The sequence below is a fragment of the Lampris incognitus genome, chromosome 9 (genome assembly GCF_029633865.1).
Source record: "Lampris incognitus isolate fLamInc1 chromosome 9, fLamInc1.hap2, whole genome shotgun sequence".
Classification (NCBI taxonomy): Eukaryota; Metazoa; Chordata; class Actinopteri; order Lampriformes; family Lampridae; genus Lampris; species Lampris incognitus.
Window position 1 is genome coordinate 2634243 of NC_079219.1, and position 25187 is coordinate 2659429.

General features: G+C 47.0%; 1 protein-coding gene across 1 annotated transcript in view; it reads left to right on the forward strand.

The window, feature by feature from the left end:
• The window catches only part of iglon5 (IgLON family member 5), a 70836-nt gene that overhangs the window by 26359 nt on the left and 19290 nt on the right, over window positions 1-25187 (forward strand). Inside the window, exon 4 of the mRNA XM_056286075.1 lies at window positions 15357-15476. Within this exon, the coding sequence (XP_056142050.1) occupies window positions 15357-15476 (120 nt within the window). The remainder of the gene's footprint in view (window positions 1-15356; window positions 15477-25187) is intronic.

Consider the following 25187-nt stretch of genomic DNA (forward strand, 5'->3'; position numbering starts at 1 on the left):
ATTGTTGCCTGTCCTATACAGCCTTAAGTTAACCTAGGATATCAGATATACAAAAGAAAGGAAAAAGTAATCTATACTAAGTTGTTATCCTTAATTTTTTACATTTTACTGATTTTCTGAAACTCAACAGCGAGCTACACAATTTCAACTCATCATGAAGACCACTCCATAGCTTGACCACCAAAACTGACACACATCTGTATTTTACACTGCTTCTCACTTTACATGTTTCAAAAACACACAGCCCTCTTAAATGATGGTTTCCTTCTCTCCGTTTAAAAAGTTGTTGGACACAAACAGGAAGGCTTTTACTTCTCGCTCGATAAAGTATTTCCAATGTTTTTATAGTATACACCATATCTAAGGATTTTAAGGTGCAGGAGCATAGAAATAAGGGATTAGTAGATTCACGGTAACAAGCTTTATTTATTATTCTAATAGCTCTTTTCTGATGTTTCATTATAGGGTCTATATATGTTTTATAAGCATTTCCCCAAGCCTCAACACAGTATGAGAGATATGGCTTTATCAATGAACAACACAATATACACACATATTTACTATCAGCACAGCCCTTGTTTTGTAAAGAACAGCAATAGATGTAGATAATTTACATTTAATATATGCTTCCAACAGAGTTTATGATATATAATCAATCCCAATAATTTTGTTTCATCTTCATTTTGTGATAACTTATTAATCTATTCTGTTGCCTACCAACATGGGATCGCTGGGTCGAATCCCCGTGTTACCTCCAGTTTGGTCGGGCATCCCTACAGACACAAGGGGCCGTGTGTCTGTGGGTGGGAAGTCGGATGTGGGTATTTGTCCTGGTCGCTTCACTAGCGCCTCCTCTGTTCGGTCGGGGTGCCCCCCGGATTGGCAGAGAGGGGGTGGAGCAGTGACCAGGACGGCTAAAAAAAAAAAAGAGCGGGGTAATTGGCCAGATACAATTGGGAAGATTGGAAGAAAAGAAAAAAGAAAAGAACTTATTAATATCAAACCATTTTTTAAACAGTCTCAATTCCCTTTCTACTGTTGTCAACAATTCTTTCATGTCTCCCCAGCACAAAATAAATTTGTATTATCAGCAAACGTAACAAATTTCAAATTATTAGATACCATAGAAATATAATCTACTCCCATATTTTCGTAATGTGTGTGTGTGTGGTGTTAGTGTAGATAGCGGGACCGAAAACTAAAGCATTTATGACCCTAATTCTTTTTGGAGGTGGTAGGTATCGTCTCAGAGAGTAAGGGAAAAAGCCCAGAAAATTAAAATTATGCATAATTATGCATAAATATGCAAATATGCATTTTCTAAAAATGGCTAAAAACCACTTTTCTCGGCATTTCAGATGATTCTGAGCATCTTTGATTTTTTCTCCTATATAAAATGTTTTTTCTGGGACTTAGAAAGGTTTTAGCATTATGCAAAATATGCATTTTTGCAAAAATGCACTTATGATCCTAATTTTTTTTGGAGGTGGTCGGTATTGTTCCACAGAGGACCAGAAAAATAGCAGAACATTAAAATAATTATAATAATTATGCAAAATATGCATTTTCTAAAAATGGCTAAAAACCACGTTTCTCGGCATTTCAGATGATTCTGAGCATTTGGGGGGAGGGAGTTGGAGTGTGGGGGGTCTTAGGGGCAGGGGGAAGGCGGTTAGCTGGCAGGATGAAGAAGAGGTAGATTTAGACGGGTGGATAACCAAACCGCTACATTGTAGCGGGGTTCTTCTAGTATATATATATAAAGTATAAACAACTTAGGTCCCAGTACTGAGCCTTGTGGAACACCACAGGTTACTCTTAAATGTGGTTCAGTGTTTTCAGTTTTCACATATTGAAACCTATTATTTGAATAACTTCTTAACCGGTATTGTGTGACACCTTTTAGACCATAGCGTTCCAATTTCTGAGTAAGGAACAATCGTGTCAAATGCTTTACGTAAATTAATAAAAACACCTACAGTGTTTTGTTTTTTATCTACTGCTGTTGCTGTATTTTCTACAAAATCCATCACTGCTAAAGATATCGATTGATTGCTCCTAAACCCGTATTCATGGTCCCTCAATAACTCATATTTGTCAATAAAGTCAAGTCTATTTACAAATAATTTTTCAAGTATTTTAGAAAATTGAGGTACCAAAGACACAGGTCTATAATTTGATACAATATGTTTGTCATCATTTTTATAGATTGGATCCACCTTAGTCATTTTCATTTTATCAGGAAAAATACCCGTTAGAAAAGATTTATTACGTATATAAGTAAATGATTTGAGGACACAGTTACCTCTTTTATTAGTGACATATCAATAGTATAACCATCAGTGGATTTTTTTATTCCTAAACTTTCTAACCACTTCTACCACGTCACTTCTACCATCAGGATAACAGAATTATAATGGAATTATAAGATGTATGAAAAATATGATGAGGAGGATGCCAAGCAGTGTCCAGATGCCACCGGAACAGCCTAGGACATGAGTCATCGACCTCCATCACCATGTAGACTTGACAGAAGGACAGACTACACATACACACAAGAGAGACTCACATCACACCATTCACATATGCAGGAGAAGAGACAAGGAAAAAAATTAGTCACACGTCGGCATGAGAGAAGGATGTAACATTGAAATAGGATAACAATTATATGGATTTATAAGATATATATAAAAAGAATGTAATGAGGGGGATGCCAAGCAGTGTCCAGGTGATGACCACCGTCACCATGGAGGCCTGCAATGGAGGACAGACTACAGATGCACACAGGGGAGACTCACATCACACCCTTCACAAACACAGAAGAAGAGAAAGGAGATGAAATCATTCAGAGAGAAAAGACGTGAGAGACGAGAATAGTTTGCAGTATTATATAAACTATACACTATATAATCTCATCAGTAGAACAGTGCTTGGAAAATTCATTGAGACAGAGACTGACCCACCATACAGTACAGGTTGTAAGGTACTCAATTTAAAGGCAACTAATTGTAGGTTACAGTGAAAAGATGAGTTTTAAGTTCGGATTTAAAGGACTCAACAGACTCTGATTGTCTGATGACAACAGGCAGGTTATTCCACAAGAATGTGGCTGATAGGAAAAGGCCCTGCTGCCACCAGCTGACTTCTTTTTAATTGTGGGTACACACAGGAGCCCGGTATTTTGAGAGCGGAGAGCTCAAGATGGAATATACGGTTGAAGGTGCTCAGACATATGATGGGGCAAGCACATTTAGGATTTTATAAGTCAGCAGAAGCACCTTAAAATCTGATCTAACATGGATAGGAAGCCAATGAAGGAGGCAAGAATTGGTGTAATATGGTCAAATTTCCTAGTTTGTTAGGATTCTAGCTGCAGCATTCTGAACCATCTGAAGACTTATTGTCCTAACATGGCAGACTTGAAAACAACATTACAGTAATCAAGTCTGGATGAAACAAATGCATTTATTAGAGTCTCTGCATTAGCCAACCGAATTGTAGCTATGTTATGTAAGTGAAAAAAGGCCGTCTTGGTGATTTCTTTAACGTGCTTATCAAAGGAAAGGCTGGGATCAAGCGTAACACCAAGATTTTTGGCTGCCACACTTTGTGAAACCACAGAGTTGTCGATCGTTATCGTTACTTGATCAAATTGGTGTCTGTGTCTAGCAGGGCCAATGACCAGCATCTCAGTTTTATCTGAATTTAAAAGCATGAAATTTAGTGACACCCAGTTTCTCACAGCAGCCAAGCACGGCTCTAAATTAGTCATTTGAGTATGATCAGCCCTTATAGGCACATACAGCTGAGTATCATCTGCATATCAATGGAAATTTATTCCATGACTGTGTATAATTTGGCCAAGAGGTGAAATATAAAGAGAGAAAAGTAGAGCGCCAAGAACTGAGCCCTGAGGTACACGATATTTAACGTCAGAGAATTGCGATGTAACATTATTATTGCAGACACATAGGGTCCCATGATTCATAGGGTTAGTGGTTGTGTCAGGAAGGGCATCTAAAGTAAAATTTTGCCAAATCATTATGTGGATTGACAAGACCACCATCGGTGCTGTGCCCTCACAGGGTACTGATGGAAACTATCAAATCCACTGTGGTGACCCCTGGGAAACAGGGAACAAGCCAAAAGAAGATTATTATAGCAGACACAACACGCTCTTCCAGATAAGTAGGACTTAAGCCAAGAGAGAGCTAAGCCAGAGACACCAAAATTACAATTTTCTGTCTGATAGTATACAGTGATCAGTGGTGTCAAAGGCTGCACTGAGGTCCAGTAGTAGAAGCACAGAGGGGGAATCAGAGTCCATCGCTAGTAGAAAATTGTTCATCACTCTGGTCAGAGCATTTTCAGTGGAGTGACAGGGCCTGAAAGCCAGTTGAAAAAGTTCATATAGATGGTTTTCTTCTATATCAGTTGAAAGTTGTTGATACACAACTCTCTGTAGTACTTTAGAAAAGAATGGAAGACTAGAGACTAGTCGATAGTTATTAAGAGACCCTGGATCAAGGTGCAGATTCTTAAGTAGAGGTTTGACCACAGCAGTCTTAAAACTGCTGGGAACAAAGCCAGTAGTAAGAGATAAATTAACAGTGTCGAGCATTGTAGGTCCCAAGAAAGGCCAGAGGTCTTGAAAAAGTTTTGCTGGTAAAGGGTCAAGTAGGCAAGTAGTTGGTTTAGAAGCTGACACGAACTTAGTCAAAGTATCAAGAGAGATAGTCCCAAAAGCTATAATAACAGGGGCTATCACTGACTCATTGTATAGATATGAATTCGGTAAGACAGGATCCACAGGAGTAGCTGGAGTTGAAGAGCTAATTTTGTTTTTGATCTTATCAACCTTATTGCTGAAAAAGTCTAGAAACTCATGGGCTATACATGGCTGCTTTTTAGTAAATTTAGCTATTTCAAGGAAAGTTGAATATGTTCATCTAGACACAACACTTGTTGTGAGAGAAATGTTTCATCACTCATTTAAGTGACCTCTTCAGTCTCAACCTACTGCATGTGTCCTCACCCTTATAAACAATACAGTGCCATAACAACTGAAAACAGTGATTGGTTTCATATGCAGATTGCCTTGAGCATTAACTAGAGTTTCAATGGCAATGTGTACTACTCACAGAGGATTTGGGAATGGTTGCAATCACAGATGGCGACAAACGTACTCTTAGCCCCCCCCCTTCCGGTTCAGGGATGGTCGTCCCCTCTTCACATAGATGGTGTCTTTGCCCCCCTTTTCAAACCAGCCTTCCTCCCTATCTAGGATGTGAACATCCTCATCCCTGAAAGAGTGGCCACTGGCCTGTAGATGGTGTAGACTGTGGAGTCCTGGCCTGACGTGTTAGCTCTCCTGTGTTGTGCCATCCTCTTGGCCAGCATCTTTTTGGTTTCCCCGATGTTCAAGTCACGGCACTTCTCCCAACACTTAACAACGTATACTATATTGCTCTTTTTGTGCCAGAGGACCCAGTCTTTGGGGTGGACCAAATTTGGGCATAGTATGTTTTGGGGTTGGTCTCTCAGTTGGGGACCAACAGAGATGCGATGTTTGGAAAATACGCATCTCAACTGTTCCAACACTCCCACCACATATGTAATCGCCACTGGTTTACGCTTAGACAGACAGCTGTTGTCCTTCTCCTCTGTCTGATTGGCTGGTGCACTGTTTGGGCATCTTCCTGGCTTTGACAAACACCCAGTTAGGATAACCACACTTAACCAGGGCCTGTTATTTTTTTTTAATAAATTTATTTCTAATTTTTCCCCTTATCCCACCCGATTAACCCAATGGCATATGGCCGGAACCCTTTTGGAATAACTCCCCTGGCTCACATTTCCACAGGAAGGAGATGGTCGTTACACCAGCTTCCTTCAAACTCGTGTCGGCTGCTCTCGCTATTTTACATGCTGAAGCCTCGCATGGATTGCATCACCTTCAGGCCGCAAAGGAGGTGTAGGGAGAATGCTTTCAGTTGCTTGGCTGCAGGCGCCCGGGTGGGCCAGAGGGGTCGCTGGAGAACGACGAGTCCCCGAAAACTACACCGATCTACACCCACTATCCCTCGGGTAAGGGTGGTCTAATGAATGTCGAGCGGACTGCAAGAACGGAGGTTTATTCCACGCGGCCACCAGGGCGGCCACCAGGGCAGCCACCAGGGCCTGTTTAATGTGGGATTTCGCCCCTTCTCCAGCTGCTGTGTCGGTGGGGACGTTGTCAGCTCGGTGGTACAGCATGACTCCTAGTTTGTGCTCCAGTGGATGATGAGAGTCAAACCTTAAGTACTGATCGGTATGTGTTGGTTTATGGTAAACATCAACAATCAAATGTCCCCCATCACCAACTCCAACTTCACAATCTAAGAAGGCTAACCTGTCATTCTTTCACCCCTCCCTGGTGAACTTGATGTGGTGTCCACAGAGTTTTTTTTTTCTTTTTTTCTGATTTTTCCCTTTTTCTCCCAATTTAGTGGCCAATCGCTCCCTATTCTAGTTCAAACACCCACCCTCGTACTGCATGCGTTTGCCAACTGCGTCTCTCCGGCCGGTAGTCTCGAAGGAGACGCCTCGCCATTTTCGGGACAAGGTGAATCCAGGCCGAACCACTGCTTTTTCCCACACACACAGAGACGCATTCATGTGACGAACACAAGCCAACTCCGTCCCCTCCCAAAGACAGCATTTCCAATTATTGCTGCTTCATTGAGTCCGGCCATAGTCGGATCTGACGAGACCGGGGCGCGAACCCCGGTCCCCAGTGGGCAACTGCATCGACACAAAGCCGATGCTTAGACCGCTACACCACCGCGGACCCCCGGTGTCCACAGAGTTAATGTGGTCAGTGAAATGTGGTACATCCTGAGATTTAATTTTAACCCAGGTGTCGTCCACAAATCTAAACCAATGGCTAGATGGTGTCCCTGGATAGGTCCTCAGAGCCTCTTTTCCACTGCCTCCATGTACAAGTTGGTTACTACAGGTGAGACTGGGGAACCCATAGCACACCCATGCTTCTGCCTATAGTACTGCCCCCCGTATATGAAGTACATGGACTGAAGACACAGCTTCAGGAGCAGACTCACTTGGTCAGTGTTAATGGTGGTCCTATTTCTAAGGGTGGGGTCGTTTTGTAATTTCATATGGACTAGCTCCACTGCTACATCAACAAGAACGCACGTGAAGAGAGATGTAACATAATAAGAGACCATTGTTTCATCCTCCTCCATAATGATGTCCCTCACTTTATCCACATCATCCGTAGTGTTCTGAATGTGATGTTCATTACTGCCTACCAACGGGTTAAGAATAGGTGCCAGAACCTTAGAGATGCTATAGGTCACTGAGTTAATCATACTAACTACTACTACTACTACTACTACTACTACTACTACTTTCAGCTGCTCACATTAGGGGGCGCCACAGTGGATCATCCGTTTCCATCTCTTCCTGTCCTCTGCATCTTCCTCTGTCACACCAGCCACCTGCATGTCCTCCCTCACCACATCCATAAACCTCCTCTTTGGTCTTCTTCTTCTCCTCTTCCCTGGCAGCTCCATATTCAGCATCCTTCTCCCTGTATACCCAGCATCTCTCCTCCACACATGTCCAAACCATCTCAATCTTGCCTCTCTGTGGGCTGTAATGGCACATCCTGTTTATGTATCTTAGGTGAGCCATACAGACTAGGCGTCGCTTCCCCTGGGTGTAATCTATGGTACAAAATTCTGTCAGTAGCCTTGTCCTGTTCTAACAGCTTCAGACTATCTCCCTTTTGTTGTAGCCGCTGCCTGGATCTCGTTTCAGGCGCAAGTACTGATGTCGCTAAGTAACTTCATAACTTTCTCATGATAGTCTGTCTGGTTTAATACAACAGTGCATCTGCCTTTGTCTGCTGGAAGGATGATAATGTTATTGTCCTTACTGAGAGCCGTGAGTGCATAAAGACAAATTTAGCTACAGTGTCAAAGAGGAATCTGGAATAATGTTTGATTAAGCGAGAGCGATGTGCTCCTTTCACAGCAGCTAAAGCACACTTGTATTTCGATAAACACTCATGCCAAGATAGATAATTTTGATTTTCGCCATTTATGTTCAAGTCTCCTGCAGGCCCACTTAAGAGCGTGTGTCTTGATGTTAAACCAGAGTGTAGGCCTATTTAGTCACCTAGCTGTGGTAGTGAGAGGTGCAACTGAATCGAGAAGACTAGAGAGGGCACTAATGCAATTTTCAACAGAGTCAGTCTCTACAGTGAAAGGAGCCAAGACTTCAGGCAGCTGCTGGCCAAATGCAGCTACAGTGGAGGGACCAATGTGGTGAGTGGCAATTACGTCTGTGCCGGCATTAACTGGACAGGCCAATAAAGCTTCAGATTTAATGACAAAATGATCAGACACAGCAGATGTGGTTGGCAAGACATTCAAATCAGAAACAGCTATCCCTTTAGAGAAAACCAACTCAAGGGTGTTACCACTGCAGTGAGTCGACTCTTGAACAAACTGAGCAAATCCAAAAGTATCAACTAGTGCCAGAAAGGCTTTACTTAGAGGATCAGCAGCCTTATTCAGAGCCAGCCATCCATTATCCGAACCGCTTATCCTGCTCTCCGGGTCGCGGGGATGCTGGAGCCTATCTCAGCAGTCACTGGGCGGCAGGCGGGGAGACACCCTGGACAGGCCGCGAGGCCATCACAGCCCCCCCCCCACACACACACACACACACACACACACACCGAGGGACAATTTAGTACAGCTGAGTCACCTGACCTACATGTCTTTGGGACTGTGGGAGGAAACCCACGCAGACACAGGGAGAACATGCAAACTCCACACAGAGGACGACCTGGGACGACCCCCAAGGTTGGACTACCCTGGGGCTCGAACCCAGGACCTTCTTGCTGTGAGGCCACCGTGCTAACCACTGCACCACCGTGCTGCCCCTTATTCATATGAATATTGAAATCACCAAGAATTAGAATCTCATCAGAGGAGTAACAAGACCTGAGACCAGTTCTCCAAATTCTTCAAGAAATGGTGAGTAAGAGCCAGGAGGTCGGTGGAGTATCACAATCTGGACTGAGCCGAGTCTACTGGTGGCTGAGGGAGATGGACTTAGAATAAGATTGGAATTTAGATTCGAGTCTAGAAATCAGATTGAAAATAGATTTATATATCAAGACAACACCCCCACCTTGTTTATTTGCCCGAGCTACATGGACAAAGTATAGTCAGGTGGGAAGCTTCATTTAGGGGAAGGAAAACATTTGGTTTCAGCCATGTTTCACATAACCATGTTCAAGAGTCAGATCATTTATCAGTAAGTCTTTCGTAGACAGTGATCCGATATCTATGAAACCACATTTAAGCGTCTTGTAGAAGTGACCAGTAGTGGGCAGAACTTTAGAGCTACCACTAGATGAACCATTAATTGGAATTAGACACCTTGTATTATTAGTCGACAACTTTGAAAACCTACGCTTTGGATGATGTGTGGTCCCACTTTTGATAACATGAGATGTTACTAAAATGTTCAAAATCAGAATGTTGAAGATGGTAAGATTTTCATGGGGAGTGATGAAGAAGGACAGGATTAGGAACGAGTATATTAGAGGGACAGCTCAGGTTGGACGGTTTGGAGACAAAGCAAGAGAGACAAGATTGAGATGGTTTGGACATGTGTGGAGGAGAGATGCTGGGTATACTGGGAGAAGGATGCTGAATATGGAGCTGCCAGGGAAGAGGAGAAGAGGAAGGCCAAAGAGGAGGTTTATGGATGTGGTGAGGGAGGACATGCAGGTGGCTGGTGTGACAGAGGAAGATGCAGAGGACAGGAAGAGATGGAAACAGATGATCCGCTGTGGCGCCCCCTAACGGGAGCAGCCAAAAGTAGTAGAAGTAGTAGTAGTAGTAGTAGAAGCAGTACTAGAAGCAGTAGTAGTAGTAGAAGCAGTAGTGGTAGTAGTAGTAGTAGTAGTAGCAGTAGTAGTAGTAGTAGATGTTTTCAAAATGTTCTCGTTGTGTGTGTGTGTGTGTGTGTGTGTGTGTGTGTGTGTGTGTGTGTGTGTGTGTGTGTGTGTAAGAGAGAGAGATCAGTACAGTGATGTGAACGAGATTTTGACTTAGTAATGTGACATATGGCTGCTCAACTGCCTGCCTCCCTGATGGATTACAGACCTTCTCCTCCTATAGTTGTCAGTTGTTATGTATATTGTGCCCTGTGTGTAGATATTCCAGTAATATAAGTAGATATTACAGTAATATGTGTAGATATTACAGTAATGTGAGTAGATATTACAGTAATTTCTCTAGATATTACAGTAATATGAGTAGATATTACAGTAATATGTGTATATATTACAGTAATTTGAGTACATAGTACAGTGATATGAGTAGATAGTATAGTAATATGAGTAGATATTACAGTAATGCTCTTCCTGCTGAGCCAAGACAAAGTAAGTCTTAAGCTCCTTTCAAATCTCGTCTTAAAACTTATGAAAGCTTTTACAAATGTTTGATATTTGTTTTTATTTTTACTGTTTTTATTTTTACTCTTATTTGATCCTACTCTTATTCCTGCCTTGTCTGGTTTTATCTTCTTTTCTTTTTCTTTTTTTTTGTGAAGCACTTTGTAACATTGTTTTAGAAAGGTGCTTTATAAATAAGATTATTATAACTATAGTAACGTGTAGCTATTACAGTAATATGTGTAGATATTACAGTAATAAGAGTAGATATTAAAGTAATATGAGTAGATATTACAGTAATATGTGTAGACATTACAGTAATATGAGTAGATATTAAAGTAATATGTGTAGATAATTACAGTAATATGAGTAGATATTACACTCATATGTGTAAATATTACAGTAATATGTGCAGATAATTACAGTAATATGAGTAGATATTAAAGTAATTCGAGTAGATATTACACTAATATGTGTAAATATTACAGTAATATGTGCAGATAATTACAGTAATATGAGTAGATATTAAAGTAATTCGAGTAGATATTACAGTAATATGTGTAGGTATTACAGTAATATGAGTAGATATTAAAGTAATCTGAGTAGATAATTACAGTAATATGTGTAGATATTACAGTAATATGAGTAGATATTAAAGTAATATGTGTAGATAATTACAGTATAATGTGTAGATATTACAGTAATATGTGCAGATAATTACAGTAATATGAGTAGATATTAAAGTAATATGAGTAGATATTACAGTAATATGTGTAGATATTACAGGAATACAAAACTAGATGAGTGAAAGTGAAACACTGAGTGGATAAATCAGACATACTATGTTGGAACGGCAGCAGCGGCCTGCAAAGGCCTGGCTCACAGTGTGAATCTGGTCCAACCTCTCATAAAACACTTTTTTTTTCACATGTCGCTGCTGCCAAATAAAAAGCCCCTGATGACCATATGCATTTGATTCCAAGTCGCCCCCAATCTCAGCCTTAGTGCAATATCACACAAAATAATTACACCCCCAAGTCAGTGTGCATCAGGCACGGGCAGCCTTGCTCCCATCTCTGTTTTATCGCTGCAAATATTCCACTTCAGCAAGATGGTGAAAAACGGGCTCTTCGTGTCTGTTTTGCAGAGAGGCGGTGTCATGGCCAAGCTCATTAAAAACAATGATAATGGGCCATTTAAATTCGAGGGGTCTCTTGTTATCAAACCAAGTACATGCGTAGTGCTCCCCTGCTGTGGGGATTTAGAACAAAACCGTGTTTGGTGCTGGTCATTCCCTTTCCAACAGCCAGCAAACCTCACATGACTTCTGTTGCTGGGTGTTTCCTGTTTTTCTGAGGTAAGAAACTCACATTAGGTGGATGTCAGAGGCAGGGAGGTGTTGCTACACCCATGCCTTGCATACCCACCCAGTAACATGGGCTTCGTCTTAACTTAATGTCAGGCATGTTGTGGCCTCAAGCACAGAGCCTTAATCAACAGACTGTCTGTCTGTCTGTCTGTCTGTCTGTCTGTCTGTCTGTCTGTCTGTCTGACTATCTGTCTGACTATCTGACTGTCTCTGTTTCTTTGTCTGTCAATCTGACTGTCTCTCTGTCTCTCTGTGTCTGTCTGTCTGTCTATCTGACTGTCTGTTTCTGTCTGTCTGACTGTTTGCCTGTCTGTCTTTCAATCTGTCTGTCTGTTTCTGTCTGCCTGTCTATCTGCCTGCCTGTCTGTCTTGACTGTTTCTATCTGTCTGTGTCTCTGTCTGACTGTCTGTCTTTCTGTCTATGTCTGTCTGTCTGTCTGTCTCACTGTTTGTCTACCTGTCTGTCTGTCTGTCTGTCTGTCTGTCTGTCTGTCTGTCTGTCTGACTATCTGTCTGACTATCTGTCTGACTATCTGTCTGACTATCTGTCTGACTATCTGTCTGACTATCTGACTGTCTCTGTTTCTTTGTCTGTCAATCTGACTGTCTCTCTGTCTCTCTGTGTCTGTCTGTCTGTCTATCTGACTGTCTGTTTCTGTCTGTCTGACTGTTTGCCTGTCTGTCTTTCAATCTGTCTGTCTGTTTCTGTCTGCCTGTCTATCTGCCTGCCTGTCTGTCTTGACTGTTTCTATCTGTCTGTGTCTCTGTCTGACTGTCTGTCTTTCTGTCTATGTCTGTCTGTCTGTCTGTCTCACTGTTTGTCTACCTGTCTGTCTGTCTGTCTGTCTGTCTGTCTGTCTGTCTGTCTGTCTGTCTGTCTCACTGTTTGTCTACCTGTCTGCCTGACTTTCTGTCTGTCTCTCTGTCTGTGTCTGTCTCGCTGTCTGTCTGTCTGTCTGTCTGTCTGTCTGTCTGTCTATCTTTCTGTCTGTCTGTCTGTCTCTGTGTCTGTCTGTCTGTCTGTCTGTTTGTGTCTGTCTAGCTATCTGTCTGTGTCTATCTGTCTGTCTGTGTCTATCTGTCTGACTTTCTGTGTGTGTGTCTGTCTATCTATCTATCTATCTATCTATCTATCTATCTATCTATCTATCTATCTATCTATCTATCTATCTATCTATCTATCTATCTATCTATCTATCTATCTATCTATCTATCTATCTGTCTGTCTGTCTGTCTGTCTGTCTGTCTGTCTGTCTGTCTGTCTGTCTGTCTGTCTGTCTGTCTGTCTGTGTCTGTCTCTCTGTGTGTCTCTGTCTGTGTGTCTGTGTGTCTGTGTGTCAGTCTGTGGTGCAGGGGTGTGTGTCCTCTTATAGACAGTGCAGCAGGATGTCTGTGTGTCTGTGTGTCTGTGTGTCCTCATATAGACAGTGCAGCAGGCTGGCAGGAGGTCTGTGTGTCTGTGTGTCAGTCTGTGGTGCAGGGGTGTGTGTCCTCTTATAGACAGTGCAGCAGGCTGGCAGGAGGTCTGTGTGTCTGTGTGTCTGTGTGTCTGTGTGTCAGTCTGTGGTGCAGGGGTGTGTGTCCTCATATAGACAGTGCAGCAGGATGTCTGTGTGTCTGTGTGTCTGTGTGTCAGTCTGTGGTGCAGGGGTGTGTGTCCTCATATAGACAGTGCAGCAGGCTGGCAGGAGGTCTGTGTGTCTGTGTGTCTGTGTGTCTGTGTGTCAGTCTGTGGTGCAGGGGTGTGTGTCCTCATATAGACAGTGCAGCAGGATGTCTGTGTGTCTGTGTGTCTGTGTGTCTGTGTGTCAGTCTGTGGTGCAGGGGTGTGTGTCCTCATATAGACAGTGCAGTGCAGGATGTCTGTGTGTCTGTGTGTCTGTGTGTCAGTCTGTGGTGCAGGGGTGTGTGTCCTCTTATAGACAGTGCAGCAGGATGTCTGTGTGTCTGTGTGTCTGTGTGTCAGTCTGTGGTGCAGGGGTGTGTGTCCTCTTATAGACAGTGCAGCAGGATGTCTGTGTGTCTGTGTGTCTGTGTGTCTGTGTGTCTGTGTGTCTGTGTGTCAGTCTGTGGTGCAGGGGTGTGTGTCCTCATATAGACAGTGCAGCAGGATGTCTGTGTGTCTGTGTGTCTGTGTGTCAGTCTGTGGTGCAGGGGTGTGTGTCCTCATATAGACAGTGCAGCAGGATGTCTGTGTGTCTGTGTGTCTGTGTGTCAGTCTGTGGTGCAGGGGTGTGTGTCCTCATATAGACAGTGCAGTGCAGGATGTCTGTGTGTCTGTGTGTCTGTGTGTCAGTCTGTGGTGCAGGGGTGTGTGTCCTCATATAGACAGTGCAGTGCAGGATGTCTGTGTGTCTGTGTGTCTGTGTGTCTGTGTGTCAGTCTGTGGTGCAGGGGTGTGTGTCCTCATATAGACAGTGCAGCAGGCTGGCAGGAGGTCTGTGTGTCTGTGTGTCTGTGTGTCTGTGTGTCAGTCTGTGGTGCAGGGGTGTGTGTCCTCATATAGACAGTGCAGCAGGATGTCTGTGTGTCTGTGTGTCTGTGTGTCAGTCTGTGGTACAGGGGTGTGTGTCCTCTTATAGACAGTGCAGTGCAGGATGTCTGTGTGTCTGTGTGTCTGTGTGTCTGTGTGTCTGTGTGTCAGTCTGTGGTGCAGGGGTGTGTGTCCTCATATAGACAGTGCAGCAGGATGTCTGTGTGTCTGTGTGTCTGTGTGTCAGTCTGTGGTGCAGGGGTGTGTGTCCTCATATAGACAGTGCAGTGCAGGATGTCTGTGTGTCTGTGTGTCTGTGTGTCAGTCTGTGGTGCAGGGGTGTGTGTCCTCATATAGACAGTGCAGCAGGATGTCTGTGTGTCTGTGTGTCTGTGTGTCTGTGTGTCAGTCTGTGGTGCAGGGGTGTGTGTCCTCATATAGACAGTGCAGCAGGCTGGCTGGAGGTCTGTGTGTCTGTGTGTCAGTCCGTGGTGCAGGGGTGTGTGTCCTCATATAGACAGTGCAGCAGGATGTCTGTGTGTCTGTGTGTCTGTGTGTCTGTGTGTCAGTCTGTGGTGCAGGGGTGTGTGTCCTCATATAGACAGTGCAGCAGGCTGGCTGGAGGTCTGTGTGTCTGTGTGTCAGTCCGTGGTGCAGGGGTGTGTGTCCTCATATAGACAGTGCAGCAGGATGTCTGTGTGTCTGTGTGTCTGTGTGTCTGTGTGTCAGTCTGTGGTGCAGGGGTGTGTGTCCTCATATAGACAGTGCAGTGCAGGATGTCTGTGTGTCTGTGTGTCTGTGTGTCAGTCTGTGGTGCAGGGGTGTGTGTCCTCATATAGACAGTGCAGCAGGATGTCTGTGTGTCTGTGTGTCTGTGTGTCAGTCTGTGGTGCAGGGGTGTGTGTCCTCATATAGACAGTGCAGTGCAGGATGCGCCTCATCAGTAATTCATGAAATAAATAAGGGGGTTCTAATAAGGGGGTTCTAATAAGGGGGTTCTAATAAGGTCACGTCTAACAGCGGCATCTTGTTTGCAGTGCCGGCCAGGATCGTCAACATCTCCAGAGACGTGTCGGTGAACGAGGGCGAGAACGTCAACCTGTTCTGCTTGGCTGTGGGGCGGCCGGAGCCCACCGTCACCTGGAAGGACCAGAAATGTAAGCCGCCCCGTCCGGGTTCATGTACTCACCCACAAGAGCCACACATCCCCTTCCACCTCTACTGGCCTGTCTGGCTTCATCCCTGAGCCTGTCTGTCTCTCAAGGTCTTGTCCTTTGTCTCACCCCCCACCTAAAGGCTTTTCATGCGTTCCGTCTCAGGCCGGTTCTCATCCCCCGCCTGTGTCCCCTCATCTCTAGACACGTCCATCGTCTCTCCCTGTCTCAGATACACTCATATTTTTGCTTATGTCCCAGTGTTTTGTCCCGAATGCTCACACATTATGCTTAATTACCCCCCAACACACACACACACACACACACACACACACACACACGTCAGCTGTAATTGTCAGCATCTGTCTTCATCCTCCCCCGTCACCGACGTTTGGATGCCAAATGACGCTAATAGCCATGTTTATCATTACATCAGTTATTTATAGCTTCCATCATCATCATGTGGGATTTGAACTTGTGCACGGTGGCCGTAATAAAAGCCTTGATAAATGAAGTCAAATTCGTTTCATTTCCACATAGCGTTTACCCCCCCCCCCCCCCCCCGCTGTCACCGGGGACGGCGTGATGAAGGAGGTCGTTTAACCGTTTGTTGCCGTCTAATAACTTCATGGCGGGGCAGCGGGGTGTAGGGTTCGTCAGCCTGGTGGTGTCACATTTATCTCAAGGTGACGGAGGGTGTGTTTGACCGTTAGCCTGGCGTGTTAATTGCCATGTGTTGAATATATCACAGGGCTGTGGCACAATGACCTTGTTGCTGAGTGTACTTTAGCATACTGATTGTAAGGACGGCCAGTCGCACAACTTCTCACACTCTCTGACTCTGTTGTCACTTCGGTACATGTTCAGGTCACATGTATCCCCCCGATATTGACTTTATCTTGTGGTATTGATTTATCTTATAATGCTGATTTTCTCTTGTGGTATTGATTTATCTTATGGTATTGATTTATATTATAATGCTGATTTTCTCTTGTGGTATTGATTTTATGTTATGGTATTGATTTATCTTATGCTATTGATTTATATTATAATGCTGATTTTCTCTTGTGGTATTGATTTTATGTTATGGTATTGATTTTCTCTTGTGGTATTGATTTTATCTTATGGTATTGATTTATCTTATGGTATTGATTTATATTATAATGTTGATTTTCTCTTGTGGTATTGATTTTCTCTTGTGGTATTGATTTATCTTATGGTATTGATTTATATTATGATATTGATTTATATTATGGTATTGATTTATATTATGATGTTGATTTTCTCTTGTGGTATTGATTTTATGCTATGGCATTGATTTTCTCTTGTGATATTGATTTTATGTTATGGTATTGATTTTATCTTATGGTATTGATTTATCTTATGGTATTGATTTTTATTATAATGTTGATTTTCTCTTGTGGTATTGATTTTATGCTATGGTATTGATTCATCTTATGGTACCGATTTTATGTTATGGTATCGAATTTCTCTTGTGGTATTGATTTTCTCTTCTGGTATTGATTTTCTCTTCTGGTATTGATTTTCTCTTCTGGTATTGATTTTCTCTTCTGGCATTGATTTTCTCTTGTGGTATTGATTTTCTCTTCTGGTATTGATTTTATCTTATGATATTGATTTTATCTTGTGGTATTGATTTTATCTTGTGGTATTGATTTTCTCTGCTGCTGAGCTCAGTTAAACCCAGAAAAGATGGTTTCGTTAAATTTCTAACTTTTTGCCCGGTTTGGAAAATGGATTATAAAGGGTTGTGACAGTCTTCACACCGGCAGCTGACAGGTTAGATATAGTCTATGTTACTGTATTCTTTTTTTTTCTTTTCTTTTTTTCTGGCTTTTCCCCCCTTTTTCTCCCCAATTGTACCCGGCCAATACCCCACTCTTCCGAGCCATCCCGGTCTCTGCTCCACCCCCTCTCCTGATCCGGGGAGGGCTGCAGACTACCACATGCCTCCTCCCATACATGTGGAGTCACCAGCCGCTTCTTTTCACCTGACAGTGAGGAGTTTCACCAGGGGGATGTAGCGCGTGGAAGGATCACGCTATTCCCCCCAGTTCCCCCTCCCCCCCCAAACAAGCGCCCCAACCGTCCAGAGGAGGCGCTAGGGCAGCGACCAGGACACATACCCACATCCGGCTTCCCTCACGCAGACACGTCCAATTGTGTCTGTAGGGACGCCCGACCAAGCCGGAGGTAACACAGGGATTCGAACCGGCGATCCCCGTGTTGGTAGGCAACGGAATAGACCGCCACACTACCCGGACACTGTATTCTTGAGCAAAACATAGTCTAGTGTCTACTCGTGTAGAGAGAAGTGAGTGTGTACAGTGTGGACATGTCTTGGAGGTGAGCAGCTGGTCAGTGGATGGGGTGTGGTCAGTGGACGGGGGGTGGTCAGTGGACAGGGGGTGGTCAGTGGATGGGGGGTGGTCAGTGGATGGGGTGTGGTCAGTGGACAGGGGGTGGTCAGTGGACAGGGGGTGGTCAGTGGATGGGGTGGTCAGTGGATGGGGGCTGGTCAGTGGATGGGGTGTGGTCAGTGGACAGGGGGTGGTCAGTGGAAAGGGGGTGGTCAGTGGACGGGGGGTGGTCAGTGGACAGGGGGTGGTCAGTGGATGGGGGGTGGATGGGGTGTGGTCAGTGGACAGGGGGTGGTCAGTGGATGGGGGCTTGTCAGTGGATGGGGTGTGGTAAGTGGATGGGGGATGGTCAGTGGATGGGGGCTGGTCAGTGGATGGGGGGTGGTCAGTGGATGGGGGGTGGTCAGTGGATGGGGTGTGGTCAGTGGATGGGGTGTGGTCAGTGGACAGGGGGTGGTCAGTGGACGGGGGTGGTCAGTGGATGGGGTGTGGTCAGTGGACGGGGGGTGGTCAGTGGATGGGGTGTGGTCAGTGGAAGGGGTGTGGTCAGTGGAGGATGGGGTGTGGTCAGTGGATGGGGGGTGGATGGGGTATGGTCAATGGACGGGGTGGTCAGTGGATGGAGGCTGGTCAGTGGATGGGGTGTGGTAAGTGGATGGGGGGTGGTCAGTGGATGGGGGGTGGTCAGTGGATGGGGGCTGGTCAGTGGATGGGGGGTGGTCAGTGGATGGGGGGTGGTCAGTGGATGGGGTGTGGTCAGTGGACGGGGGGTGGTAAGTGGATGGGGTGTGGTCAGTGGACGGGGGGTGGTCAGTGGATGGGGTGTGGTCAGTGGACGGGGTGTGGTCAGTGGACGGGGGGTGGTCAGTGGACGGGGTGTGGTCAGTGGACAGGGGGTGGTCAGTGGATGGGGTGTGGTCAGTGGATGGGGGGTGGTCAGTGGATGGGGGTGGTCAGTGGATGGGGTGTGGTCAGTGGACGGGGTGTGGTCAGTGGACGGGGGGTGGTCAGTGGACGGGATGTGGTCAGTGGATGGGGGGTGGTCAGTGGATGGGGGGTGGATGGGAGCTGGTCAGTGGATGGGGTGTGGTCAGTGGACGGGGGGTGGTCAGTGGATGGGGGGTGGTCAGTGGATGGGGTGTGGTCAGTGGACAGGGGGTGGTCAGTGGATGGGGGGTGGTCAGTGGATGGGGTGTGGTCAGTGGACAGGGGGTGGTCAGTGGACAGGGGGTGGTCAGTGGATGGGGTGGTCAGTGGATGGGGGCTGGTCAGTGGATGGGGTGTGGTCAGTGGACGGGGGGTGGTCAGTGGAAAGGGGGTGGTCAGTGGACGGGGGGTGGTCAGTGGACAGGGGGTGGTCAGTGGATGGGGGGTGGTCAGTGGATGGGGGTGGTCAGTGGAACGGGTGTGGTCAGTGGACGGGGTGTGGTCAGTGGACGGGGGGTCGTCAGTGGATGGGGGTGGTCAGTGGATGGGGTGTGGTCAGTGGACGGGGGGTGGTCAGTGGATGGGGGTGGTCAGTGGACAGGGTGTGGTCAGTGGACGGGGGGTGGTCAGTGGACGGGATGTGGTCAGTGGATGGGGTGTGGTCAGTGGATGGGGGGTGGTCAGTGGATGGGGTGTGGTAAGTGGATAGGGGGTGGTCAGTGGATGGGGGGTGGTCAGTGGATGGGGGCTGGTCAGTGGATGGGGTGTGGTCAGTGGATGGGGTGTGGTCAGTGGATGGGGGGTGGTCAGTGGATGGGGGTGGGGGTGGTGCGGCTGTGTAAGTGCTCCAACATTTCAACATACACGTTAGTGTTCTATTCTTTACATTGCTGGACGAGCACCGACCTGCAGGGATGTGTGCATGTATCAGATGGCGACAGGCCATGAACACTGGGACGCCATCCAGCGCTGTACCTCTGCCTCCGCCCACGGCGTCAGTGGTTCTGTCAGGAAGGGCGTCCGGCATAAAGGTTTGCCAAGTCAGTATGCGGATTGACAAAACCATACCGGATCAGTCCAGGCTCCATACCGGATCGGTCCAGGCTCCATACCGGATCGGTCCAGGCTCCATACCGGATCGGTCCAGGCTCCATACCGGATCGGTCCAGGCTCCATACCGGATCAGTCCAGGCTCCATACCGGATCGGTCAAGGCCCGGGTAAACAACGGCCACCATCGGTGCTGTGCCCTGACAGGGTACCGATGGACACAATACAAGCCGCTGTGGCGACCCCTGAGGAACAGGGAACAAGCTGAGAGAAGAAGAAGAAGAAGAGGATTACTGGGTTGTGTTTTCAAAAGACAGACGGAGCAGAATGAAAGGCAGGAGGTTTTTCCATTCGTCGCCAACACAGCACTCGCGCTGTGTGGTCAGCACTACATCAGAACAAGCAGCTCAGCCTTGTTACAGTCAGACCAGTCTTCCTTTCTGTGTGACGGTGTCAGTGGACTTTCTGTTGTTGCACAGCTGCAACAAGGGACGCCATGCTTACGGAGAAGACAAGAGGCAGTAAATAGGTCAGTGTGAACAGCGACCAGGCACAGTGTGCTGATACTGCCAGGCTAATGAACCTAATAAACCCCGGCAGACACATTCGTAGCTTTACTCACAGCAACACACTGCCCGCCTGCTGGACTCGCAGCAGCTGCCGACCCGCTCGGAGGCCCTGCTCCTTCCCCAGCTGTGGTTTGCATGGCCCCGGGTTGGCTCTCAGTAACGGGGCCCCGGCTTGGCTTTCTGAGCATGCAGTGTCCTTCCTGCATTGCTACTGTCTGCACACCTGTCCCTCGCCTGAAGCAGGGGCAAGCCCAGCGGACACACTCCTACCAGTGCATACACAAACAAATATATCAGAGAGATCAGAGAGAAAGAAGACAAATACTGGAAAGTACACACACACACACACACACACACACACACACACACACACACACACACACACACACACACACACACACACACACACACACACACACACACATTTGCACAGAGCCACAACACTTGTCTCGCACCCCTGTGCTGTTGTCCTCACTTGCAAGCCGACAGCATTTCTCCCCTGTCAGCGGTAACCTCCACCCACCTCCCCACTGCCTCTCTCCCTCCCCCGGTAACCCCTGGATGGCAGACAGATAAAGGCTGCATTGCTATTCAGTGGGAGTCTCTGCAGCTGAGCTACTGGTTGCAGGGGACCCGAGGAAACAGACATGCGGGATGGAGGAGCCCGAAGAAATGGCAAGGAGCTGCCAGCCATCTGTCCACAGTTACCCAGAGAGAGAGAGAGAGAGAGAGAGAGAGAGAGAGAGAGAGAGAGAGAGAGAGAGAGAGAGAGAGAGGGAGAGAGAGAGAGAGAGAGAGAGAGAGAGAGAGAAGTGGGGACAGGTGGAGGTGGATGAGGGTAATGTAGGTAGGGGGGGTGTCTGGGATAAGGTATACACCACTCCAGGGGTTAGAAGCTGACCTGTCAGCCACCCCTTCCAGGCCTCCTCAGTTAGCACCTCCCCAACACTTGGCAGATGGACAGACAAAGCGCCGCCCGGAGCTGCTGTCATCTCGCTTCATCGTACAATCTGCTGCACCCCATTCACCCACTGATGCATCCATCATGGGACCTGCTCAGAGATGCCAACACTGTTCTGTTCCATTTAGTCTTAAACACACACACACACACACACACACACACACATGCACACACACACACACAAGCAGATGTGCACACATCAGGTTTTTATCATCTGACACCCCATCTGTTGAAACCTACACAGACAGGGTGCATTCAGTGAACACGCAGAGATAAATGCAAATGTAGTGTGTATGCATTGTCCTACAAATGGTAAATTGACTCCATTTATGCAGCGCTGTTCTAGTCCACCGACCACTCAAAGCACTTTACAATGTATGACTCCTATTCACCATTCACACACACATTCACACCCTGATGAAGGCTGCCATGCAAGGCACCAGCATGCTCATCCGGAGCACTTAGGGGGGTTTGGTGTCTTGCTCAAGCACACTTCGACGCACTCTCTGGGGGAGCTGGAGATCGAACCAGCGACCTTCCAATTACTAGACGACCCACTCTACCTCCTAAGCCATGCTGCCCCAAACACACACACACACACACACACGCTTGCTGGTTGTCCATCATATCTGATGATGACCATCTTCTCCTATTTGTGAGTCCTTCGGTGGCTGAATAGTCCGATCCTGGATGCACAGTTGCGGTTGCAGACCGGGCATGTAAAAGTGGTGTTGGGGGGGGGGGGGCAGGGGTAGCTTTGGGAGCATGCCTCTTCACACACTTTGCTACACAGTGTTGTGTGTGCTGGTTTTCCATGTACTTCACTCCCTGTGAGACAGGAGAGCACCAGATGGTGTGGCAGGAGGCAAGTTCCTCCAGAGAAGAGGGGTTGATCTGGCATCTTCTCAGCATGGTCTTCATTTGGTCTTTGAACCACTTCTTCTGCCCACCAGCAGTGTGTTGACCAAGGCGTAGTTGTCTGTAGAGGACTTAACGTGGGAGTCGTTGGCTGGGCATGTGAATGACACGCCCAAGCCACCTGAGTTGATTGTGGTTTAGGGTAGACTCCACACTGCAGCTGCCTGCCCACTCCAACACCTCTGTGTGTGGCACTCTGTCCTCCCAAGTAATGCCCAGGATCCTGTGGAGACGTCTCACATGGAAGGCCTCCAGGCTTCTGAGATGGTGGCTGTAGATGGTCCATGCCTCACATCCATAGAGTAGTGTGGAGATGCACACTGCTCTGTAAACAAGCACTTTGGTGTGGAGACTGAGGTTGCTGTTCTGGAAAACCTTTCTCCTGAGATAACCAGAAGATGTTGAGGCTCGTTTGAGGCGGTGCTGGATCTCATCATCCATTGTGCAGGTGTCAGATAGCATGCTTCCCAGATATTTGAAGGCAGGAACAGTGGCCAGCTGCTGCCCTTCTACTGTGAAGGTTGTTGGGTGGCTTGGGAGGCCGGCAGTCATCTGACAGATTACCTCTGTCTTTTGGGTGTTAATAATCAGTCCCATTCTCCTGTATGCAGTTACAACTGCCGACAGAGTGTTTTGTAGAGCTTCTGGTGTGTGGGCTACCAGGGCACAGTCGTCGGCTTACTGTAGCTCAATAATGGTCTCAGAGGTCAACTTGGTGGTTGCCTGAAGCCTCCTGATGTTGAATAGGTTTCCATCGAGCCTGAAGTCAATGGTAACTCCAGCCTGCTTCTCCAACATCCTTTGTAACGGTGTTGTAACAGAGACTAAGACGATATTGAACAGGACTGGGGCTAGCTAGCTAGCACACAGCCTTGTCTGACTCCAGTCTGCACACCAAAGGGCTCAGAACTGTGGTTCCTCACTACCACTTTGGCCACCATTCCTGAGTGAAACTGTCCAAGGATGGTGAGAAACTTGGGTGGACATCCAAATGTCTTCAGGACTTGCCACAGCAGGGCCCTGTTGACTGTATCAAATGCCTTTGAGAGGTCTATGAATAAGTCCTTGTGCTGTTCCCGGCATTTCTCCTGGAGCTGGCGTGTGACAAAGATCATGTCCACGGTCCCTCTATCCTTTCGGAAGCCGCGTTGTGACTCTGGTATGACCCGTTTGGCTATTGCGAGTGTTACTCTGCAGGGCATGATCTTGGCTAGAACCTTTCCGGCAATGGCCAGTAATGAAATACCCCTACTGTTGGAGCAGGTGGATTTGTCTCCTTTGTTTTTATAAATGGTCACAATGTTGGCACTCGCGACTCCACACCTCAAGGATGTAGAGATACAGTGTCCTTGTACAGAGGTAGCCCCCTTCCTTGAGGATTTCAGCTGGAATATTATCAGGTCCAGGGGTTTTGCTGTTTTTCCGGGTCTTGACTGCCTGTAGGATTTCTTTGAAGGGTGGTGGGAGGTCTAGGTCTTGCAAGGTAGGCTGTTCAGGGAGCTCTGCCAGTACAGTTGAGTCCATTGGGGTGGGCTGGTTGCGCAGGGTGTTAAAATGCTCGGCCCATCGCTCCACTGACAGGGCCTGGTCCTTGATGAGAGTTGTTCCACCAGCAGACCTAACGGGTGCCAGGGAGCAGTTTGTGGGGCCATAGATGGTTTTAACTTTGTCATAGAAGCTGTGCATGTCGTTCCTGTCTGCATGAGCCTGGATTTCGTTGGCTTTCAAAATCCACCACTCATTTGCAGATTCCACATTTGCTTGGGCCTCAGAGCGGAGGTCTTGCCATTGTTTCTTGAGAGGTTGGGATAGTGGGTTGCTGAGGGCAGCTCTGTGTGCCTTATGCATGTTGTCCAGGAGGATGGAGATCTTTCTGGCACGCACACACACACACACACACACACACACACACACACACACACACACACACACACACACACACACACACACACACACACATACATACATACACACACACACACACACACACACACACACACACACACACACACACACACACACACACACACACACACACATACACACACACACACACACACAGCCAGCCCAGCTTGTTCCTTCTCCCCCCAGTGTAATGGAAGCTGATAAGAGGAGCAGAGGAATCAAGGTGCCACCAGTTGATGGACGCCGCCGACTCAGAGTGCTTTAGGGAAATAGACTTTAGGGGTTTCACAGCAGAGGCAGGTGTGACCCTGTGACCCTCTCCCTCCTTCCAGTCATACGCCTATAAACTCTTCTCAGGTGCAGTCGAGCTACCCCCAGCAGTCAGGAGTCAGGCGGCTTCAAAACACCGTAAGTGGTTGATGGAGCTGTATTTTACGGACCGTTGTGGGAATGTTTTAGGGCCGTCTGGAGAAGAGATATGATCTTCCACGGGAGTGGGGGAGAGAGAGGTGAGCGATGCAGGCCCTCGTCTCCAGTCTCGCTAGGGGAGGGCAGGAGAGGGAGAAAAGGAGGAACGTTCTGACATCTAACATCAGACACAGCTTCCAGCGATGAAACAGCCAAGTAAAAAAAAAAAAAAAGCCCCGGCCACCACAGGTCAGATACCCAACCCAGCGTCTTTCAGCTGGGTCCTCTGAACCTCACCGCTGCCCTCGTGTTGCTCTGTTCCTTTGTTTCTCTCTCGTTCTCTCTGTCTCTTTCCATCATCCCCTCGGTGTCACGTCTATCTTTACATCTATGTATCTCTTTCACTTAATCTCCCCTCTCTCTGCCTCCCTCTCTCTGCCTCCCTCTCTCTGCCTCCCTCTCTCTGCCTCCCTCTCTCTGCCTCCCTCTCTCTGCCTGCCTCTCTCTGCCTCCCTCTCTCTGCCTCCCTCTCTCTGCCTGCCTCTCTCTGCCTCCCTCTCTCTGCCTCCCTCTCTCTGCCTCCCTCTCTCTGCCTC